This window comes from Jatropha curcas, chromosome 3, assembly GCF_041381405.1.
Source record: "Jatropha curcas cultivar XTBG-Jc1 chromosome 3, XTBG_Jcur_1.0, whole genome shotgun sequence".
Taxonomy (NCBI): Eukaryota; Viridiplantae; Streptophyta; class Magnoliopsida; order Malpighiales; family Euphorbiaceae; genus Jatropha; species Jatropha curcas.
This window is the reverse complement of record NC_143153.1, coordinates 4,701,981-4,723,151: the sequence shown is the minus strand read 5'-3', so window position 1 is coordinate 4,723,151 and position 21,171 is coordinate 4,701,981. Positions and strand designations below refer to the sequence as shown.

The following is a 21,171-nucleotide window of genomic DNA, read 5'->3' as shown; positions in this document are numbered from 1 at the left end:
TATGGTAATCAAAATGCATTTGCCTGTATTTAGTTCAACTAAACCGAAAGACAAGACTGATGAGGAATGGGCTTTCGAACATGCGTCCAAATCTTGGTTGGTAGATTTGATAATGAAGATTTCTGTAGCACCTTCAGAAATGGTCAGTGGAAGCTCACAAAGGTTCATTTGTGGTAGCTAAAGACCGAAAGTTGTACGTGATGCCTGCGAAACTCTCCCAAGACACTTTGAGTGTAGCGGAGAATGACAGTACAGTTGAATTGTGGCATAAACGACTACGCCACATGAATAAGAAAACTCTGGCAAAAAAGAATCTACTACCTGGATTGGATGAAGTTCACCTAGACAAGTGTTCTGATTGTATGGCGGGAAAGCTAAACAGAGTAGCTTTCAAGATTACCCTCCTTCTAGAATGAAGAATGTATTAAATCTAATTTATTCAGATTTGTGTGAACCATTGACAATGTCATATGGTGGAAATCGATATTTTGTGATATTTATCGATGACCATTCTAGGAAGACCTAGGTATACACATTGAAGTCTTCTAAACCTGGTTGAGAGACAGACAGGCAAGAAGCTGAAGTGTATCAGGACAAATAATGGTGGAGAATACACTGGGCCATTAGATGCTTTCTGCAAAGAGCATGGCATTCGACATCAAACGACACCTCCCAAGACGCCGCAACTGAACAGTTTGGCTGAAAGGATGAACAAAACTTTGATGGAGAGAGTCAGATGTTTACTCTCACATGCAAAGTTGTCTAAAAGATTTGGGGTGAAACGTTACTCACAGCAGTTCGCCGTTCACTCTATTTCCCTCTACAGTATGATACTCCAGAGAGAGTATGGTTAGGAAAGGATGTTTCCTATGATCATTTGCGAGTGTTTGGTTGCAAAGCCTTCGTGCATATCCCAAAGGATGAACCGTCTAAGCTTGATGTCAAGACTAGACGGTGTGTATTCATTGGCTGTGGCCAAGACCAATGTGGCTATAAGTTTTATTACCCAATCCAGAAGACGATTATAAGAAATCGCGATGCTGTATTTGTTGAAGATCAGACTATTGAAGTTATTGAAGTAGAGTGCCAATAGATCTGATGAAGACTCAACAGACATACAGAGAGTCCCTCCAATAGAACGCAAACAAATTGAAGATGAAGAAAATGTTCCACAAGAACAAGTGCTAGAGTTAGAAAATCCATAAGTACCTAATCATAATGAACCAAATGAAGATTATGGTGTTCATGTTCAACCACCAGCACCGGAAGGTTCTTAAACATTAAGAAGATCTAGTAGAGTCTGACAACCATCTACTAGATATCCAGTCAATTAGTATGTACTAACGACTGACAGGGGAGAACCTGAAAGCTTTGAAGAAACTATGGAAATGAACACAAGAGGAACTGGATTGAAGCCATGCAAGATGAAATGAAGTCCTTGCATGAGGATGAAACATTTGAGCTGGTGAAGTTGCCCAAAGGCAAGAAAGCTTTGAAGAACAAGTGGGTGTTCAGGATTAAGCAGGAAGAACACAGCTCCCAACTACGATTCAAAGCTAGACTGATTGTGAAAGGATTCAATCAAAGAAAGGGTTCAATCAAAGAAAGGGTATTAATTTTGATCTTTTCACCAGTTTTGAAAATGACATCCATTCGAACAGTGCTCGGAATGGTCGCCAGTTTTGAACTGGAAATCGAGCAAATGGATGAAAAGACTACCTTCCTACATGGAGATTTGGAAGAAGAAATATACATGGAGCACTCAGAGGGTTTCGTAGAAAAAGAGGATTGTGTTTGCAAACTGAGGAAGAGCTTTTACGACTTGAAGCAGGCACTTAGACAGTGGTACAAGAAGTTTGAGTCTGTTATGGGGGAGCAAGGCTACAGAAAGACTACTTCATATCACTATATTTCTATGAAGAAATTCTCTGATGTTGACTACATTGTTTTTGCTCGTTGTGGTTAATATGGTGACTGTTGGTCAGAATTAATAGCTTGAAGAAATAGCTAAATAAGTCTTTTGCTATGAAAGACTTGGGACCAGCAAAGCAGATTCTTGGCATGAAGATTACAAGGAATCAAAGAGCCAAAAAATTATGGTTGTCACAGGAGAAGTACATTGAGAAAGTACTTCAAAGGTTTAGAATGGAAAACGCTAAAGCGGTTAGTTGTCCTCTTACTAATCACTTTAAATTGAGTTTTAAACCGTGCCCTTCTATGGATGGAGAGAAGGAAGAAATGGAAAAGATTCCATATGCTTCAGCAGTTGAAAACTTGATGAATGCCATAGTTTGTACACGGCCAGATACTGCTTATTCAGTTGGAGTAGTGAGTCGGTTTCTTTCAAATCCTAGAAAGGAACATTGGACTGCAGTGAAATGGATTTTCAGGATATCCAATCATATTTGCAGGGGGAGCTGTGTCGTGGCAGTCAAGATTACAGAAGTGTGTTGCTCTGTCAACAACTGAGGCAAAAGGAGAAGTCTGAGGTGTGTGTCAAAGCAGCAGGAATGGAGAGTCCCACCATGTCGTCGGGAGGGGGAGAATTGGTGTGGGTCCCCCGACATGTGGGACTCACACACTTTTGAAAAAGAAAAAAAAAAGAAGGAAAACATGTTCTTTGAAGAAAGAAAGAAAAGAAAAAGGAAAATCAACAATTATAGGCAATTGTTGACAAAATGGAGAGCTGTGAATGAGTTATACACGGCTCATTCACTAATCTCTCCTATAAATAGAGGTAGCGAAACCTCAAGCAAAGCACACAACACACAGCAGAAAAAAAAATGTAGAGAGAGTTATCTAGTTTTAGGAAGGGTTTTCTAAAACTAGGGGAGGGAAAATAGTGAGGAAATTATTATGGGGTGTTTTTGAAAAACACTTTGAGTGCTACTGTTTTTGTATTACTCTCTGTGTACCTACTATTTTTAATAGTGGAAGAATCATTAGAAGTTTGTCCCGTGGACGTAGCCCTAAACAGTTGAGGGTGAACCACGTAAATTTCTGTGTGTCCCATTTCTATTTTTCTGCTGCGTTAATTTTCTCTTAATTGATTGAAAGGGCCAAACAAGTGGTATCAGAGCCGAAGCAAGTGATACCTGAGGCCCAACAAGTGGTATCAGAGCTGATGCCCCACATATGTCATGTGATTTTAATATTCCATTTAAATTCGAGAGAGGAATTTAGATAATTTAGGTTAATTCTCATTTAGGAATCATAATCCATTTAAGTCAATTGTTCATGGTTTGCACCGGAACTAATAGATATCAATTGTCTCAAGCCATTGGTTGTTTAAATACATGCTTATGTGTATAAATTTTATTTCCTTTATACATACATAGATTGTGCGAGTCATCAGTTTATGGTGACAGAATTATGAATTTTTATAGGCCCCATAAATTTTAAAATTTTATCATTACGACAATCTCAATATTATCTAATATTACAATATTTTGAAAACCGAATTTTCTTTTTTTTTTTTTTCTTAAACAGAACTTTGTCGATTCAGTTCAAGTTTTCAATTTTAATCGAACTTTGATCCCTTCATAGTTCCGTAAACGTTAAGAAGAGGCCAAATGCGAAGTGCATGACTCAATTATATAATCCATGCGATCACCTAATGCATTAAGTGAAGTGCTTTAAAAACTAGATCATGAAAATTGTAAAAGATTCAATTAAGAAAAAGGGATTGAAATTGTATAAGGTTAACCTTATGATGTTTAGCTTTTAATCAACTAAACAAAAACCGTATTTGACGTTAAATTTGATCTCTTGAAATCTCTGAATCTTTATAAAAAGTTTCTTAAATTTTATCATGGATGTTAAAATTCCGCATCGCCTAAATACAAAATCTACAAAGAGCATATAAGGGTGGCAAGCTAGTTAGCTAATTGGTTAGTACTAACCTTTTAACATTGGTTAGCCTAAATCCAAGTAAGCTCTCATCATACATTTTCACTTCATGGGCTCTAACCTCCTGCCCATCATTTGTAATAATGGAAATTAAATGTATATAGTCGAAATTAGGTGATAAGGTTAACTATATATAGTTAATTCCCATTGATGTACTCTTAAATTCAACAATCTTTCATAAGAGATTCAGAGATTTCAAGAAATCAAACCTAGTGTAGGTGAATTGGAATGTTGAACAAGTCCTCCCTCCCATTTTTAACTGCGGTTTTATTATTTTTGGACTTAATTCAGTTGGTTTTGAACAAATCTTAATGTAATTTCTCAAAATATCTTTTAAACAAGCTATTGTAAAGAAATGATTGGATAATGATTTGGTCAAACTGAAAGTTGCCGTATCTGCGCCAAATTAATTGGAAGCATTTAAATTTTTCCTCATTCATATGAATCCAGAATAGCTTGCCATGAAAAATACTTTTGACTGCTATTTTTCGTAAAAAACATGAGCTTTATGAGCTTAATATTCTAAGAACAAAACGAAGCAGGAGAGAAAGAAAAAAGAAAGAAGGAAGAAAATGGAGCAAATACGAGAAGAAGATATTGTAATTGTTGGAGGTGGAATATGTGGTCTTGCTACAGCTCTTGCCCTTCATAGGTTTGCTATTTTCCTTTCTTTCATTTTTTCTTCTGTATTTAAATTATACAGAGAGACTCACTATGCGAAACATCCCACATTAGTAGGCTTTTGGAAGGGTTGATGTACATCGCCTTCTCTGCATTTTGCAGAAGGGCTCTTTTCGTGGCTCAAATCCCATTCTACTCTCGTCTTCCGGAGATGTCAATTTGGTTGTTGTACCCAAGAAAACCATTTTTCAGGGAAATAATCTGTAAAAGAAATAATAATAACCATGTTAATTAGATTAATGCAAGTTACAAATTGGGTTTTAAATTACTTTGCAGGAAAGGTATTAGAAGCATAGTCCTTGAAAAATCAGAGACATTGAGAGCCACAGGAGTAGGAATCATAATGCAGGCAAATGGTTGGCGAGCACTTGATGAGCTTGGTGTTGCTTCAGTGCTTAGGCAGACTGCTGCCTTTATTCAATCGTGAGATTAACTAATTATAGCAAATTTCACTATTTTTCTCCTCTTCTTTTCTTTCCTTTTTTTTTTCGAGTTATATTAACTAATTTTCAATTAATTACGCCTGCAGTTGCCGTCAGATATCAATTCATGACAAAAAGCCGAAAGAAATTTCACTTGGGTAATGAGTTAATCTTTCAATTTGTTATGGTACATGATATTATGATAAGAATGATGATGATTGGTAACTTCATAATTTAGGAGTGGAGAAAGACGATGCTTGAAAAGAAATGACCTTCTTAAAGCTTTAGCGGATAATTTGCCAGCAGACACGATACAGTTTAGTACCCAAGTGAAGTCCATAGAAATGGATCCAATAACTTCATATCCTGTTCTTTGTCTTGTTAATGGAAGTGTAATCGAGGCCAAGATTGTTATAGGATGTGATGGCCTCAACTCTGTGATTGCAAGAATTTTAGGCCTAAATTCTATAGCGTTTTCCCCTACATGTGTTGTTAGAGGCTTCTCTCATTATGAGAATGGCCACGATTATGCTAATCAGTTCCTTCTTCTGAGCGATCGCAATGTTCAGCTTGGACAAGTGCCTGTTAATGATAATTTAATTTATTGGTTCCTCACTCGAAAATCGACTTCTGAAGGTAATTCTACACTCAATCCCTTTTCTTAACTGATATTTTTTTACAATTTTCATGATCTGGTTTTTAAAGCAACATCCTTTTCGTAACAGATTCAAAGATTTCAAGAGATAAAATTCTAATTAAAGAATCAACAATGGATATACTCAAAGATTTCCCTGAGCAAGCAATAGAGATGATAAACAAAAGCGAACATGAATCTTTACATTTGACGGGGTTGAGATATAGAGCACCATGGGATGTGTTAACAACAAATTTTAGAAAAGGAACGGTAACAGTAGGAGGAGATGCCATGCACGCAATGGGTCCATTTCTGGCACAAGGAGGCTCAGCTTCTTTAGAAGATGCAGTGATTCTTGCAAGATGCTTAGCAGAGAAAATACAAAATAAAGCAATTGTGAAAGAGAAGGTAGAAGAAGGAATAGATAAGTATTTGAAGCAAAGAAAAATGAGAGTCTTTTGGCTCTGTCTCCAAACTTACCTTGTTGGAACTGTTATCCAACCTCCAAATTTGGTCATGAAAGTTTTGTGTATTTTCTTGCTAATTATTCTGTTTAGAGATCCAAACAAACACACTGATTATGATTGTCGCGAACCGTAATTATACTTTATATTTTTTTCGTAGAATATTTTAATTGAGATTTATGTATCTTCATTAGTTTGTAATTCTACAAAATTAGGACCTGAAACATAAATTGATTTAGCAATTTGAAATCAATTTAAGGCCCCTATTGGTTCTGAGCTCGTTTCAATAATTTCTCGGTTCAAATATATGGTTACGACTATAGTTTCAAAACTATAATTAGAGAGAGAACAAATCACTCAAGCTCAAGTATTATATGAATATGATAGGAGTTCTCATATGGACCGAATAATCTTATCGCATTTCCCTTAAATTTTTCGATTCTATTAGCTTCATTCGATAATTAATATCAAACTTAAAATGACATTATTTAGATAAATTATAACTAATTAAGAAGGATTGACAACATAAAATTGTTGTTGGTTCGAGAAATTTCTGAGAATTGGATTGAGGATTTGTTAATCATTCTAATAGAAACATAAATTCAAGATTACAACTGCATAAAAATTAAGAGCCAGTTAATTTGGCTACAAATTCATCAATATTAGTATCAGAATTACCACCTTCACTAATTGCTTCTTTAGCTAAATTCTTCCACTTAATTGCATTCTCCTTAATTTCTTTTCCTTTCTCTCCTTCCATTACTTGTCTTAAGCAATGCTCTATTGCTTGTCTTCTAACAACACCTTTCTCATCAGCCATAGCTCTAATCCCCATCTTCCAAACATCCTCAACATACTTAGCATTAGTGGGTTGGTCAGTCCATTGAGGCATAGCCACCATTGGAACTCCGAAGCTCAAAGCTTCAAGAACTGAATTGAACCCACAATGGGTAACAAAGCACCCAGTTGATTCATTTGCTAGCACCTCTAATTGTGGGCTCCAAATGACCACTAAAGACTTGTCTGATGTATCTTCTTTGAAATTTTTAGGCAGCTTAGCCTGCTCGGCTGCCCTTACAACCCATAAGAAGTAGTAATTACTTGCCTTTAATCCCCAAGCAAGTTCCTCCATTTGTTCTGCTCCAAGTCGGGCCACGCTTCCAAAGGCTACATACACTACTGAAGCACTAGGCTTGTCTTGCAGCCATTTTATACAGTTGGTTTCATCGGGCTTAAAAGTACTAATGCCGTAATCTTTGTCATCTTCAATTCTCTTGTCTAAGTACATCGATGGAAGGGTTGGTCCTATAGTCCGTAAACGCCACCTTTTGGCCATCCAAACCACTATCTAATCAAACGCATATACACAAGATAATAAATAAGTTAAAAGTTTTGACCACTCAAATCTAAAAAAAAAAAAAAAAAAAAAAAAAAAAAAAAAGAGAAATTTTTTGATGATTATTAGCCAAAAAGTTAAAATTTGGACTAACATACCTCTTCCTCCAATTTGTAAAAGGAATTAAAAAGAACCCAATCTGCTTCGTCAATGTTGCAGAATTGGTTCATTACCAAATGGTGGAAACCAGGATAAGATACTGAATCGGATACAAAAGATGGCGTCTCTGAAGCATGAAGCAGAGGCAATCCGGGAAGAGAAACAGTTGGTTCTGATAACGGCAAACGAAGAAGACCTCTTTGCACATGGTAATAAATGTTATTAACAGAACAAGACTGGTTGAAAAACGTCACTCCTGTTAATCCAAATTGCTTGGCTACATCAAGTGCCCATGGCATGAAACCATCATAAATTACTGCAGTCACTGGACGACCCAAATCTTTAAGCCTGTTGATTAAATCCGCTAATGTTTTCGAACCCACTTCTTGTAATCTTGATAAGTAAATTTCTGTGCTTTCTGCTTGTGCAAAGCCACCTTCATCGAAACCATCAGAAATTGTTTCAATGTCCACTGGGCTATTTGGGTCTGCATGCATGGATTTGTTTATGGCTATGGTGTTTGGTAATGTAGCTTTGACTCCTTTTGAGACTAAGCGTTTAGAGAATTGCAACATGGGGTTTAGGTGTCCCTGTAAAGGGTATGGAACTACAAGAACATGAACTTTGAAGGGTCTTTCTTCCTTCTCCATTTTGATGACTATTCAGTATCGTGTGAAAAAAAATTTTACTGATTTAAAAGAGAAAGTTACGCACTGCTAAGTTGAATTCAATTCGTAAAATACTACCTATTGCACGTCACCAGTGACGAAGATCAAAGGTTATCGGATCCGACAACACAAGTTCAAGATTCGCAAGAAGAGACATAGATTGATAGGCGCAGAAAAAGCTGTAATATAATATTGCCTCATTTTGTTTGCTTAGGTACTTTTGCCTCACTCACTAAATGGGGGCTAGCTGGTAGAGACGCGATGCACATGATGGGGGCTGGTAGAGACGTGATGCACATTCTAACTTTCCTGCACTATAAATATTATTTTAACTTGAAATAAGAGCTTAATTTATCCGGCAAGCAATATTCAATTTGCCTTAAAAATTAATATTTTTTTGTGTATTTTACTTCTTGAACTTGAACTAAAATAAAATAAAAAATTTTAATTTTTCATAAAAAATAACTTTGAAGATTTTTAACTAATATAAATTATTTAAAAAATTTTTAAAAGGAATGAAAAATTATTTATGAACACAATAATAAGTATAAAAAATTTATATTATATTGTCTTTGATTTAAAAAATAACTAAACAAAATATTTGATTTAAAACATTATAGAATTAGAAAAATATTTGATTATATGAATATTTGTTTTAAATATATTTATTTTTATTTTATTTTATTTTTCAATAATATTTGATTTAATAAAATATTTAATTATTTTTTAATTATATTTTAATTTAAACTAAATATTTATTTATTTTTGAGTAAAAAATTAGGCTTTTGTACTTTTGTTATGAGTTCACAAAGTAAATTGTAAAAAAAAAGATGATTTTTAGACAAATTGAATATTCCTCTCAAATTTAGTGGGTAAATTAAGTTTTATTCCTTTAAATATTGATTTAATAATGAAAATTAATGTGCATAATTTTTTATTTGAACTATGGAGTACCGCATTGCTTATAAAATTTTTAGAATTTTATTAAACGTTTAAGTTTTTAAATTGATATTGTATATAAAACTACATTCACATTAAATTCGTAGGTTTTATAATAATCATGTAGCAACTAAATAAATTGCGTATATAGTTGTTCAAATGAATTTGTCGTGTTTGGTATGCTATAATTTAAAATAAAAAATTCAATTGAATTTTATACAATTATGTTTAGAATAATTTTTAAGTGAAAATTTATTTGTCTTTATTTTATAAAATACCTTTGACATAATAATTTAATAAAAATATTAATATAGATAAATACACTCTAATTAATTAACTAATTAATTAATGATTACTTAAATTTTAAAATTCCATATTTTAAATCCTTACAAATGTTTAAATTTTATTTTCATTAATAGATTAAAAGGTATTTAAAATTAAAAACTCATTCGGATTCAATGTATAATCATAGTCGTATATAATAGCAACTTCATACTCTTTAAAAAAATACTAGAAAATCTAAAAAAATATAATTACAAGATATATAATAAGAAGAAAAAAAAGAAATGACCACTTTTATTTTATATATAGCAGTAATATTAGCAGAAAAAAAATAGTAACATCAAGGTCTTTTCGAAATAAATTAAACCTATTAATAATTCATTAAGCAATAAGAGAAGTAATAAAGTGTAGCAAGTTTATATATCAATTAACAAAAATAAGAAATTCGATAAGGAAAATTTAAAATTATGAAATTTTTAAATTTAAAATAAGAAATTCAATTGAATTCTACAAAGTTATGTATAAAATAAATTTTTGAATGAAAATTCATTTGTCTTTATTTTTTATAATAGCCTTGACAAAATAATTTAACAAAAATAAATAACAAACACCAAATTATATTTATTATATACAATATAATAACTTGTCATTTTATATTAAAATATAAATAATAAATTTCATATAATAAATACACTAATATCTCATGCTAATTAATTAATTATATAAGCAGTAATATTCATCGTAATAATTATTTTTAATTGATGTGAAAAGGCTTATTGATTTAAGTAATTAATTTAGAAACTAAAATAATATTAAGAATGTTACTACCGTTTTTGATTGCATTTAGAAATAATTGTTGCTACTCAGTTTTTATAATAATATGTATCGATATTGCTATGAAACGATTACTAGATTTCAAACGAAACTATAACTAATGTTTCATAGTAATACTAGATTTCAAAAAAAAAAAAAAAAAAAAAAATCATAGTAATATACTAGATTTCAAAAAAAAAAAAAAATAACGGTTATTATTAGTTTGGAATTTAAAAAAAAAACAAAAAAGTAAAAAAAGTAAAAATAGTTGAGTTCATAATATAGAGTAATTTTGTCAATAAACATTTCAATAGTTTAATTTTGTAGAATTCATTTACAAATTTCATCAATTTTCGTAGAATTTGGATTAGCACACTCAATTCTATAGAATTCAATTCGTAGAATTCAAATTTGTATTTTTTTTTCCAAACACAAAATTTTAGATTTCCAAATGAATTCCACAAAATTTGGTGGAATTCATTTGTTCCAAACGGGCTCTTAATAATTCAAATAAATCCTTTTTTACACTTGTCTATTCAGCAAAATTAATTGTTTTAGTATCTGTTAGCTGTGAGTTATTTAACTAGTTTTTCATTAAAAGTTAAAGAGTAACGTTTCATAATCCGCTCTCTCAAACTTTAAACACTAATATAAATTTTATGTCACAGAACACTATAAATAATATAAGTAAAGTAACATGAAAAGTCCAAGACATTAGATATTTAAGAATCGATTTTGCAAGTTTTTCAAAAAAAAAAAGGAGGGGGGGGGGGGAATTATCACTTTTTTTGTGTAAGCCACCGGTATCCGGACCTATTATCAGGGACCGCCTAATCTGACTCGTGACTTAGTCACAGTTAAGAGCTCTTCGCCACTTCCTACAAATATGTTTAGTGAAATCAAACTCAAAAACTCTTCTTACGTGTCTACTCTGTGTTACCAATTGAGCCACAACTCATAGGTGGAGAATTACCACTTGGATAAAAGCAATAAAATTCATGCTATTTATGTTTTCAATTTTAAGGTTTTAAAAAAAAATTTGTTGTTTTTGCCTTAATTTGAACTCAATTTATGTTGAACTTCTCAACTAACTCTTCAATACCAATGAGTCAATTTATTAGCTTTTTTTTTTTTTTTTTTTTTTTTTTTGAGAGAGATTTATTAGCTAATTTTAACCTAATATATATATATATATATATATATATATATATATATATATATATATATATATTTTTTTTTTTTTTTTTTACAATTTCTCTATAAATCAATTTTCCAATACTCCAAAAAAATTCCGTCTTAAATAGTCTCATCTTTACAGCAATTTTCAAAAGGGAAACAAGTTCAAAGCTAAACTGAGCTAAAATGGAGAAGGAGAAAAGAACCTACAAATCTCATGTACTTGTCCTTCCTTACCCTGCGCAAGGGCACATAAACCCTATGTTACAGTTCTCTAAGCGGTTAGTCTCCCGAGGAGTAAAAGCCACACTAGCAAACACCATAGCCATAAACAAATCTATGCACAGAGATCCAAACAGCCTAATCGATATCCAAACCTATTCTGATGGATTTGATGAAGGTGGCTTTGGACAAGCAGAAAGCACAGAAATTTACTTGTCAAGATTACAAGAAGTGGGTTCAAAAACTTTTGCAGATTTAATAAAGAAACTTCGAGATTCAGATTTCCCCGTAACTGCAGTAATATATGATGGGTTCTTGACATGGGCACTTGATGTAGCTAAGCAGTTTGGTTTGTTCGCAGTGGTTTTTTTCACTCAGTCTTGTGCTGTTAATAATATATATTATCATGTACAAAGAGGTCTTCTGCCTTTGCCATTAAAGTCGAGTGTTTCTGTTCCTGGATTGCCTCTGCTTCAAGTTTCAGAGACACCATCTTTTATATCTATTTGGGGATCATACCCAGGTTTCTCGCATCTGTTGGTGAATCAATTCAGTAATTTTGATGAAGCGGATTGGATCCTTTATAACTCCTTTTACAAATTGGAGGAAGAGGTAATGATATATAAATTGGAGAGGTGACAAGAGGAAATAAAATAATGAAATTTATTTTACATTAATGTAATTTTTTCAATTTTTCATTCATCATTATCATTTTTTTTTCTCAAATTTGGAGAGATTCTAACATGGGTTTTCAAGAAAAATAGTATATATATTTTTTAATATTTTTCTTTAATATTAAATAATTTTTCTTTAATATTTTTTTTTTTAAATTTTTTTGGCAATCATACCCCATTGTTTTTTTCTCTTTGAATTCAGTTAATTATACCGCTAATATCATTTTAAATTAAACAACTATTTTGACTGTGAACACCTCTAATTCAATCCAGTATATAAATGGCTACCATGTAAAAACTAATAACTAAACATTAATACAACCTTCTAAAACAGTTAAGATTACCAAACAAGCCCTTAACATTAAATTTTGAGCTCATGTCCGTTGCTGATTTTTATTTTTATTTTTATTTTTTTTGAAAGTTTTGACATTTCTAGAAAAGTATTCAACCATAATTCGATCTTCTCGTTTTCTCTATTGACGAGTCATTTTTTTATTGATGAGACTTTTTTTTTTTTTTTTTTTTGTTGATGAATTTTACGTCTAAGCATCAAATTCGTATGCTAAAGAATCTTCTGGGCATTTTTTGATTAGGCGGTCGATTGGATGGCTAAAAGGTGGCGATTGCGGACTATAGGACCAACCCTTCCATCTATGTATTTGGACAAGAGACTTGAAGATGATAAACACTATGGAATCAATCTCTTTGAGCCAGACACAACCGCTTGCCTTAATTGGCTACAAGACAAGCCTAGCGGTTCAGTTGTTTATGTCTCCTTCGGAAGCATGGCCCAACTCGGAGCAGCACAAATGGAGGAACTTGCTTGGGGACTTAAGGCTAGTAATTACTACTTCTTGTGGGTTATAAGGGCACCAGAGCAAGCTAAGCTGCCTGAAAATTTCAAAGAAGAGACATCAGACAAGTCTTTAGTGGTCACTTGGAGCCCACAATTAGAGGTGCTAGCACCTGAATCAATTGGGTGCTTCGTTACCCATTGTGGGTTCAATTCAGTTCTTGAAGCTCTGAGCTTTGGAGTTCCAATGGTGGCTATGCCTCAATGGACTGACCAACCCACTAATGCTAAGTATGTTGAGGATGTTTGGAAGATGGGGATTAGAGCTATGGCTGATGAGAAAGGTGTTGTTAGAAGACAAGTAATAGAGCATTGCTTAAGACAAGTAATGGAAGGAGAGAAAGGAAAAGAAATTAAGGAGAATGCAATTAAGTGGAAGAATTTAGCTAAAGAAGCAATTAGTGAAGGTGGTACATCTGACACCAATATTGATGAACTTGTAGCCAAATTATGTGGTTGTTAATTGTTATTCATGAAATCATTTGACTGTGGAGCGTAACTATCACAGTTTATCATTTTTATTAATATAATTTTATATGAAGTTTAATAATTTCAAATATTTGTATAGTCTTATAAATTTTTAATTTTTAATTTTTAAGCGGTTGTTACAATAAAATTGTAGAAAATAATTTATTTAAAAAATATTTTTAAAGAAAATACTTTGAAAAGTAAGTTATTTTTATAGAATGAATGGAACATAAGATCATGACATTCAATTTTTTTTATTTTTTTAAAAAAGAAGATTATGAATCCCAAGTGAGAAAATTAAAATACAAGTATATAAGACGAAAGAAAAATACATTTTTTAATATTTATTCGTAAATCTTAAATTTTAAATAGCTTAAAAGCTTCACATATTATTAGTTTTTTCTTTCAAATACATAATTTAATTTTTGAATTTTAATAAAAACTATAACATTCTAAACTTTACTTTTTTGTAAAATAATATCGCGCCTCCTTATATTAAAAGTAATATTTTTAAAAATTTTTCATCTTTATACGTAAAATATTAATTTGATACATTATTAATCAACATAATTTTTATGTTCTTTTATTATTTTATAAATATTTAATCGATTAAATTTTGCCAATTGAATCAAATAAAGTGTTTAATTGTTATAATATTTTTTTATAAATTTAAATACTTAACCTGTAAAAGTAAAAAACTTAGGTGAATTTACGTATTTAGCCGTAATTTTTGGTTAGAACATGTGATGACGCTATGGAATGCGTAGGCAAATAGAGATGGATGCTTTTAGATATAGATAGTTTCAGGAATGAGAGGTTGTGTGACTATTCGATATGGTTGGTGTACGGTGGCCAAGAAGCAGCTGAGCTTTCTGAATTTTAATAAATCAAATAAGAGCCAATGAGAGGTAGGTAGTTTTGGTTTCATTCTTTTAATGATTTGGAACTAGAATCACATATTCAGTTATCCATTTCAATCAATTTATTAATATTGATGAAGCTGATCATTGGATGCTTCATAATACTTTTCAGAAAAATGGAGGAAGAAGTATCATCTATCTTTCCTATATCTATGTCCTAACATTATTCAATTTGGAAGTCAGGTGAAGACTAATATTGCAACAATCATAAGATTTTTTTAGCAAAAAATCTATAGATGAGTCCATACGTCGGGTCTATTTAAGTTTTATCCATAAAAATGAATGCTCAAAATTTTTTGTCAGTTTGGATTAATGGAGTTAGATTTTTCCTTTAAAAAAAAACTTTTGGACATTGAATAATTTAATTTTTTAAGGATTTAGAATTTTATACAGAGAATTTTTTTTCTTTGCATATTATATTATTACGAATTTAAATAATATTTCACTTCCATCAATGAAAGAATAATTATAAATATTTAAAAAATTAATAAATATGAAAAAAATTGGAAAAAAATTAAGCAGAAAACCCTAACTTTCACCAGGAGATAAAAACAACAAGGTAATAAGAAAACCCTAGAGAAACGAATCCCAGCAACAGGAACGAATTCATTTATATTTTTTATTATTATTTTTAGGGATGTAATTGTTCATCTCGTCTCTATATTCGCAAAACTGCAATTTCTTAATTTATTATTTTAACTATTGAATTCTGAAATGATGATGTTGCGATATAAACGGCAGCTCCTTTCATGAAAGATTAAGGATGGACGCGGATGAGATGGCGTTGCATTCAGACATTCCGATCAACCAAACGGTGATCAGTTATGCAATTTCTTCATAATAAGAGTTTAGTCTCAAACTATTTTTTTCTGAACCCATGAGTCATGAGATTGGTTTTTCGAATTCATAAGATCAAATAACCGATCTAAAATTACTCTAAAACCAACTAACCCGTCAACGATTACCCTATTAAGGGTAATCAAGATTTGAAACATGATTTCAAAAAATCTTAGGCAAGTGTCCTCCTTTGAAAATTCTAACAATGTCGTTCTCCCTTTTATCGTGTGTCCTCACTTGATTTCAAAGGAATGATTCACCTGGACCCAGTTTACAGGCCACACCATTAAAAAATACATAGGAACGAAAGTTTATTTCTAATAGAAAAGACTTGCCTACAATTGTTTACAAACCTTATGCACCAAAACAATCACAAAAGGTCTTTTGGTCCAAATGAAGATACATCTGATCATATATTAAAAAAATAATAAAACAATAATATTTAAAAAAAAAAAAAAAAAAAAAAAAAAAAAAAAAAACCTTTTTGATTTGTTTGGTATGTCAAACCACCCATATACGCGGCTAGACAAATGATAAACAAATGATAAAGTATGAACAATTTCTAAAAAATTTTTATCATGAGAAGGTTCCCTTGCGGGTGAAAAAAAGAAATTGAAATGTCATTGTCAACGTTAATTGAAGGCTTGGGACTGCAGGATGCAGATGTTAAGAATCAGAAATTGAGGCCATGCTCACTACTGCATTTGTAAATCATCCAAACCTTTAGCAATTTAAAAAAAGAGCATAGTAATTTTTCAAAGAAATTAAGATATTCAAGATGCTAGAACAATCCTAACGTCTAGAAAAAGGCTAAGACAACAACATCAATTTCCGACAGCCAAACATCTCCTAATATTTGTAAGGTAGAATGTTAAAGTTAAAACTTGTAAAACATCGATACTTCAGTTATTGACATATATTCATGTCCTGCACTCAGACACAAAACCTGACATAGCAACACGACAAGCTAAGCTACACACTTGACATACACATTAAATACTAACATTTTTTTATTTCTTTCCTTCCTTTTTTTTTTTTTTTTTCTTTTTTTTTTTGAAATTGTCGTTTTTTCAAGAAATGTTATGTCAGCTTGTCCATGCCTCAGGTTATAACATAACAAGGTCAGTGCAGCCTGCAGGTTGCTTTCCCCTTGCATCCCGAAGTAATTAGTTCATCTCAAAGAAAACATGTAAACTCCAGCCTGATCTGCAATCAAAACTTCACAGCAGATAGCTAAAAGTTACAAGATTTAAGCATTTCAAACTGAAATGCTTTTCCTGTGGAATATTAATGCTGCCCTATCCTAATATGTCCCATCAATGGTGAAACAGACACAAGTATCCCGTTCTACTGGAACATTCTAATGTGCACCACAATAATAGCATATCTTCAGTTCTCAAAATTGATAGGTAACAAGCAACCTAAGCAGCTAAGCAGATAACAAAATGTGACTCGTACAATCAGCAGATTGTAAATAGGACAATCATTAATAGATAAGTGTGAAAACAATTAGCAAAGGTCATTTAAAATTTCCATCGTAGTCAATAAGGAACTCAGCAACAAACAGGATTCAATAAAGATCTTGCTGCAGACCTTCCTCTTAATGGTTAGAAATATTAAAGGTCTGTTTTGATGAATGGCTGGGAACCCACAATTGTCATTCAGGCTCCCAACCTGTGTTTGGTTAATCTAATGGTTGAAGCAGCATTTTAAAATTCGATGCTCAGTGGTTTAGAGTCATAACTAAAACACTGAAGACAGATATTTCAGCTGTTATCTTTTGGCCCTCCAGCCACTACACACAAACTAGCCATGAAAAGCTAAATGCCAACCATTAACCGCAACCTCTGAACCAAATAGGCCCAAAGGTTTGTCTTGGTTCAATGGTATTATTCTAAAAGAGAGGCATCAAAATAAAATAGCAACTTAAAAGCGTGGAAAATAACTCACAGTGATGCTTCTACCTCAGAATATTGTACTTCGTTACTTCCAGCTTATTGTAGTAACAATACTCTCTAATTTCACAACGAATTCTCCAAACCAAAAAGCAGCTTGCAATGCTTTTGGGAAGGTTCCTACAAACAATTTCACTCCCAGCCCACCGACTTAAATGAGCTTAAAAATTGGTGCCAAAACAATGAAGCCATCCAGATATAGAGATTTCACAAGACACTAAATGAAGCTTCCAGGTAGCTTTTGTGAAAGAAGAGTTTAGAAAAATATCACTAACAAAGAAGACATTTAATGCTTGATATTTCTAAGAAATCAATTACCAGAATTACTTGCATTTTAACAGAGATATAATCAATATCCAAATAACTGTATACATTTCACATTAAACTTCATTTTATTATCTATAAAATGAATCTAAAGCAGAAAACAAAAAATTTCCAAGAATAGTCATGGAGTTGCTGCTTCACCTAAAAGCCATGTGAACAATCATTGACTGTATTGCATAATCTACAGGAGAAAAGAAAATGACTGATCTAAGTAAGAGAAAGGTGTTATGTTGAGAAATATGAATCTTAGAAGATACTAGAAACAAAATCAAGAAGAATGCTGGAGGACAGTGATATCATTATGGCAACTTCTCAATATAGACTTGAACTATAAAAGTATACATACTATTAACATTATTTAAACTGAGCACGGTGACATATATTACATATAAATTATGGAAAAATTCTTTACCTACCTCACACCTTTTAGTTACCCTCGATCACTTCCCGAGCAACAATAAGTTCATCCATATAATCAGCCTCAGTATCGTCTATAGGCATCACAATCTCATCCTCAGTGGTAAAATGGTATTTCTCTCCAATAGCTCCTAGAAGCTGGTAAACTTCAAACATAGTAGGCCTCTCCTTGTGATTGGGCACCACACAGGTACATGCAACTTTAAGAAACTGGAAAATCTCATTATCAACACCTTTCCCAACCAAAGATTGATCTATGGCATCTTGAAGTTGAGAGTTGCTTGATAACTGTGTGATCCATTCAACCAGACTACCCTTAAAGCTTTCAGGAGCTTTAGCAACATGGGTAGGTTTCTCACCAGTCACCAGCTCCAGAAGGACTGTCCCAAAGCTGTAAACATCACCCTTTGTAGTGGCCATAAGAGTTCTTGTATATTCTGGAGCAACATAACCCAAATCCCCAAATTCTCCATTTACAAAGGTACTCAAATGTGTATCAACTGGATTCATTAGCCTAGCAAGACCAAAATCAGATATTTTAGGCTCAAAATCAGCATCCAACAAGATGCATTTAGAGCTTATATTTCGGTGGAGAATACGGGGATTACAATTATGGTGGAGCCATGCAAATCCCTTAGCTGCCCTTATCCCAATTTTGAGCCTCAAAGGCCACTCCATAGGCTTCTTACTTTCATCTACAGTATGTAAATTATCATGCAGGGTACCATTTGGCATATACTTATAAACCAAAAGTCTTTCCTTATTAGCCATGCAGAAACCTAAGAGTGGAACCAAATTAGGATGCTTCACACTCCCCAGAGTAGACATTTCTGAGACAAATTCTTTCTCTGAACGCTGAGAATCCTGCAGTCTTTTAACCATCAGCAAAGAGCCATCGTCAAGTACTGCTTTATACATAGTCCCTGTTCTTCCAGACCCAATGATATTTTCCTTGTTGAAGCTGTTAGTCGCCTTCATGAGATCACTCAATTTCATTTTAGAAACTGATTTCTCAAACATAGAAACCTGGAAACACAAAAATCTAATTAATCAATCCTAGAAGAATAAATATCTTAAGAAAGAGAGAAGATTGTATGAACTCAAAAGCAAAGAAAACAAGAATATTTAATAATTTTGAAAACATATGCATTAGGATACTTGCCTTTATGCCCTTTATTCCCTTTAAACTCTTTGCCCATTTATTTCCATCAGGATCATCATCCTTCTTCTTCTTAATCTTAGACATCTTTCGGTAGTAAAACAACATAACAATACCCACAACTATTGCAGCACCAGTCACCCCAGCAATTGCCGCCCCAGCAATAACCCCAGTCCGAGGACTCTTTGAAGTTCCAGGACAATTATCTAAAGGCTTCCCACACAATCCCAGATTATTTGCATAAGCATCTGCTCCAATATTGCTACTACTGTTGAAATTTGGCACTGGCCCTGTCAAGAGATTATTAGCTACATTAAATGTTTTCAACCGATTGAGCAAGGCAAGTTGTGGAGGAATTTGACCCGTGAACCGGTTGTGGTCAAGTCTAAGAACATTCAAAAAGCTACAGTTGGCAAGGCCCACTGGAATTGTTCCTGAGAAATTGTTGGACGAGAGATCAAGTGATGTCACAAACCCAATGATTGTAGAGATATCATCTGGAATAGGTCCAAACAGGTCGTTGTTTGAAAGATCTACACCAGTTATACTTGTGCAGTTCTTGAGGCCAGGAGGGAACCGACCCTTGAGCCCCATATCCGAAAGGCGGATATTCAAGACCTTGTTTTCATCAGGATGCCAACAATCAACCCCGATAAATCTACAAATATAGCCTTCAGTATTGTTGTTAAAGTTCCACGAAGAGTTCAAGTAACCAAAAGGGTCTTCAAGTGAATGTTTTATACTCTTCAAGCAAGCAATATCAGTCTCAGTACCATAGCTCAAACTACAGCTAAGCAATAACCAGAGGCAATTGCTCATTAAAATCTTAACAAACTGTCTACTCAACATCATTTTCTCTATAAAACCAACAAAATTTGCTAAAATAACCCTTAAATTGCTATCTATTGCGCATTAGAGCTTGAAAATATCTATATTCACAACAAACCAGCTTCATAACACCAGAAACCTGAAACAAATTCGAAATCAAGAAACAAAAGAACCAAAATTCATCATCCACTCAATGATTTAATATACCCACATGAATAATTCAATTCTATATACTCAGATACAATTAAAGACACCGATAATCAAAATAACAAAAAAGGAACATAGAGCTATAAATAAAAAAAGAAATGCAAAAACGAGAGTGACCCAGTTGACTAAAGTAAAAGGAAAAAAATCAAGAGATAAAATACCCACCTGAGATTTCAAGAAATCCAAACCCAAAGATCAAAGAGCAGTTGAAACGAGTTACAGCCACGGCAGGGGGGAAGAATCGCCTTTCTTTTTAGAGAGATAAATGAAAGGGGAAGACGCCCTATCCCAAAACCAAAGAAAATAAAGTCTACGTGGTGTTTGAATATTCAAAGCTATAATTAAAGTGCAAACCAACCAAAGTAAAGAACTGATATAGTGAACAAAAATAAAAGATGGGTGTGAAAGTGAGAAGTAGAAGAAGTAGAGGATTTTGAACCTTGGTTCATTTGTTCGTCGGGTCAAACAAGGAAGGCCATTTTTTCCAACACTCAGCGACGACTGGACTGGAAGAGAGAGACGGAGACGGAGAGAGAGAGAAAGCGCAATGACGTTTCAGTGCTTTTGCTTGACTTGCGTTTTTATTAGTCGCCCGTAAAAAATATTAATAACATTGTTGTAATTAAAGAATAAATTACTTTAACACTTTTTTTTTTTAGAAAAAATCAAATTATAATTTCATTAATTAAAAACCGTATACAAATATGGTAAATAGATTAATATATTTCTATATTTTTATATAAAAAACCTAATAATAAATCACTTATACAAAGAATAAAAAACATAATCTTAATTTGAAGTATCAAATCAAGTTGTCAATTTGA

The 21,171-nt window shown here is 32.7% G+C and overlaps 4 protein-coding genes across 6 annotated transcripts; 2 read left to right on the top strand and 2 right to left on the bottom strand.

The window, feature by feature from the left end:
• Positions 1–4,344: 4,344 nt before the first annotated feature.
• On the top strand, positions 4,345–6,383 carry LOC105644763 (monooxygenase 1). Its single transcript, XM_020683256.3, has 5 exons — positions 4,345–4,561; positions 4,867–5,013; positions 5,120–5,170; positions 5,251–5,648; positions 5,738–6,383. Exons 1-5 carry the CDS (start codon positions 4,482–4,484, stop codon positions 6,244–6,246), a joined length of 1,185 nt encoding a protein of 394 aa, XP_020538915.1. The 5' UTR covers positions 4,345–4,481; the 3' UTR covers positions 6,247–6,383.
• Positions 6,384–6,651: 268 nt separating this feature from the next.
• LOC105644769 (UDP-glycosyltransferase 74G1) lies at positions 6,652–8,444 on the bottom strand. The gene is made up of 2 exons (XM_012230240.4): positions 7,605–8,444; positions 6,652–7,458 (listed from the first exon to the last, which is right to left on the bottom strand). The coding sequence occupies exons 1-2, from the start codon at positions 8,253–8,255 to the stop codon at positions 6,736–6,738; spliced, it is 1,374 nt and encodes a 457-aa protein (XP_012085630.2). The 5' UTR covers positions 8,256–8,444; the 3' UTR covers positions 6,652–6,735.
• Positions 8,445–11,599: 3,155 nt separating this feature from the next.
• On the top strand, positions 11,600–13,782 carry LOC105643844 (UDP-glycosyltransferase 74F2). Its single transcript, XM_012229071.4, has 2 exons — positions 11,600–12,317; positions 12,973–13,782. The coding sequence occupies exons 1-2, from the start codon at positions 11,670–11,672 to the stop codon at positions 13,693–13,695; spliced, it is 1,371 nt and encodes a 456-aa protein (XP_012084461.2). The 5' UTR covers positions 11,600–11,669; the 3' UTR covers positions 13,696–13,782.
• Positions 13,783–16,285: 2,503 nt separating this feature from the next.
• Positions 16,286–20,928, bottom strand: BIR1 (BAK1-interacting receptor-like kinase 1). Of its 3 annotated transcripts, none has more exons than XM_020683244.3 (5): positions 20,787–20,928; positions 20,513–20,630; positions 19,316–20,279; positions 18,153–19,179; positions 16,286–16,663 (listed from the first exon to the last, which is right to left on the bottom strand). In XM_020683244.3, the coding sequence occupies exons 3-4, from the start codon at positions 20,162–20,164 to the stop codon at positions 18,163–18,165; spliced, it is 1,866 nt and encodes a 621-aa protein (XP_020538903.1). In that variant the 5' UTR covers positions 20,165–20,279; positions 20,513–20,630; positions 20,787–20,928; the 3' UTR covers positions 16,286–16,663; positions 18,153–18,162. The 3 variants fall into 3 exon arrangements, with proteins under 3 accessions (XP_020538903.1, XP_012084473.1, XP_012084469.1); XM_012229083.3 differs by lacking the exon at positions 16,286–16,663 and adding an exon at positions 17,712–17,917; XM_012229079.3 differs by lacking the exon at positions 16,286–16,663 and having other exon boundaries at positions 18,005–19,179.
• Between the last annotated feature and the right edge of the window lie 243 nt (positions 20,929–21,171).

Bases quoted from the DNA above. Each gene is read 5' to 3' on its own strand.
- LOC105644763 (XM_020683256.3), top strand. From the start codon at position 4,482: ATGGAGCAAATACGAGAAGAAGATATTGTAATTGTTGGAGGTGGAATA. The intron at 5,014-5,119 runs GTGAGATTAACT...TTACGCCTGCAG, and splicing joins ACTGCTGCCTTTATTCAATC to TTGCCGTCAGATATCAATTC. The intron at 5,649-5,737 runs GTAATTCTACAC...TTTTCGTAACAG, and splicing joins TCGAAAATCGACTTCTGAAG to ATTCAAAGATTTCAAGAGAT.
- LOC105644769 (XM_012230240.4), bottom strand. From the start codon at position 8,255: ATGGAGAAGGAAGAAAGACCCTTCAAAGTTCATGTTCTTGTAGTTCCA. The intron at 7,459-7,604 runs GTATGTTAGTCC...GCGTTTGATTAG, and splicing joins TTTACAAATTGGAGGAAGAG to ATAGTGGTTTGGATGGCCAA.
- LOC105643844 (XM_012229071.4), top strand. From the start codon at position 11,670: ATGGAGAAGGAGAAAAGAACCTACAAATCTCATGTACTTGTCCTTCCT. The intron at 12,318-12,972 runs GTAATGATATAT...TTTTTTGATTAG, and splicing joins TTTACAAATTGGAGGAAGAG to GCGGTCGATTGGATGGCTAA.
- BIR1 (XM_020683244.3), bottom strand. From the start codon at position 20,164: ATGATGTTGAGTAGACAGTTTGTTAAGATTTTAATGAGCAATTGCCTC. The intron at 19,180-19,315 runs GCAAGTATCCTA...TTGTGTTTCCAG, and splicing joins AGGGAATAAAGGGCATAAAG to GTTTCTATGTTTGAGAAATC.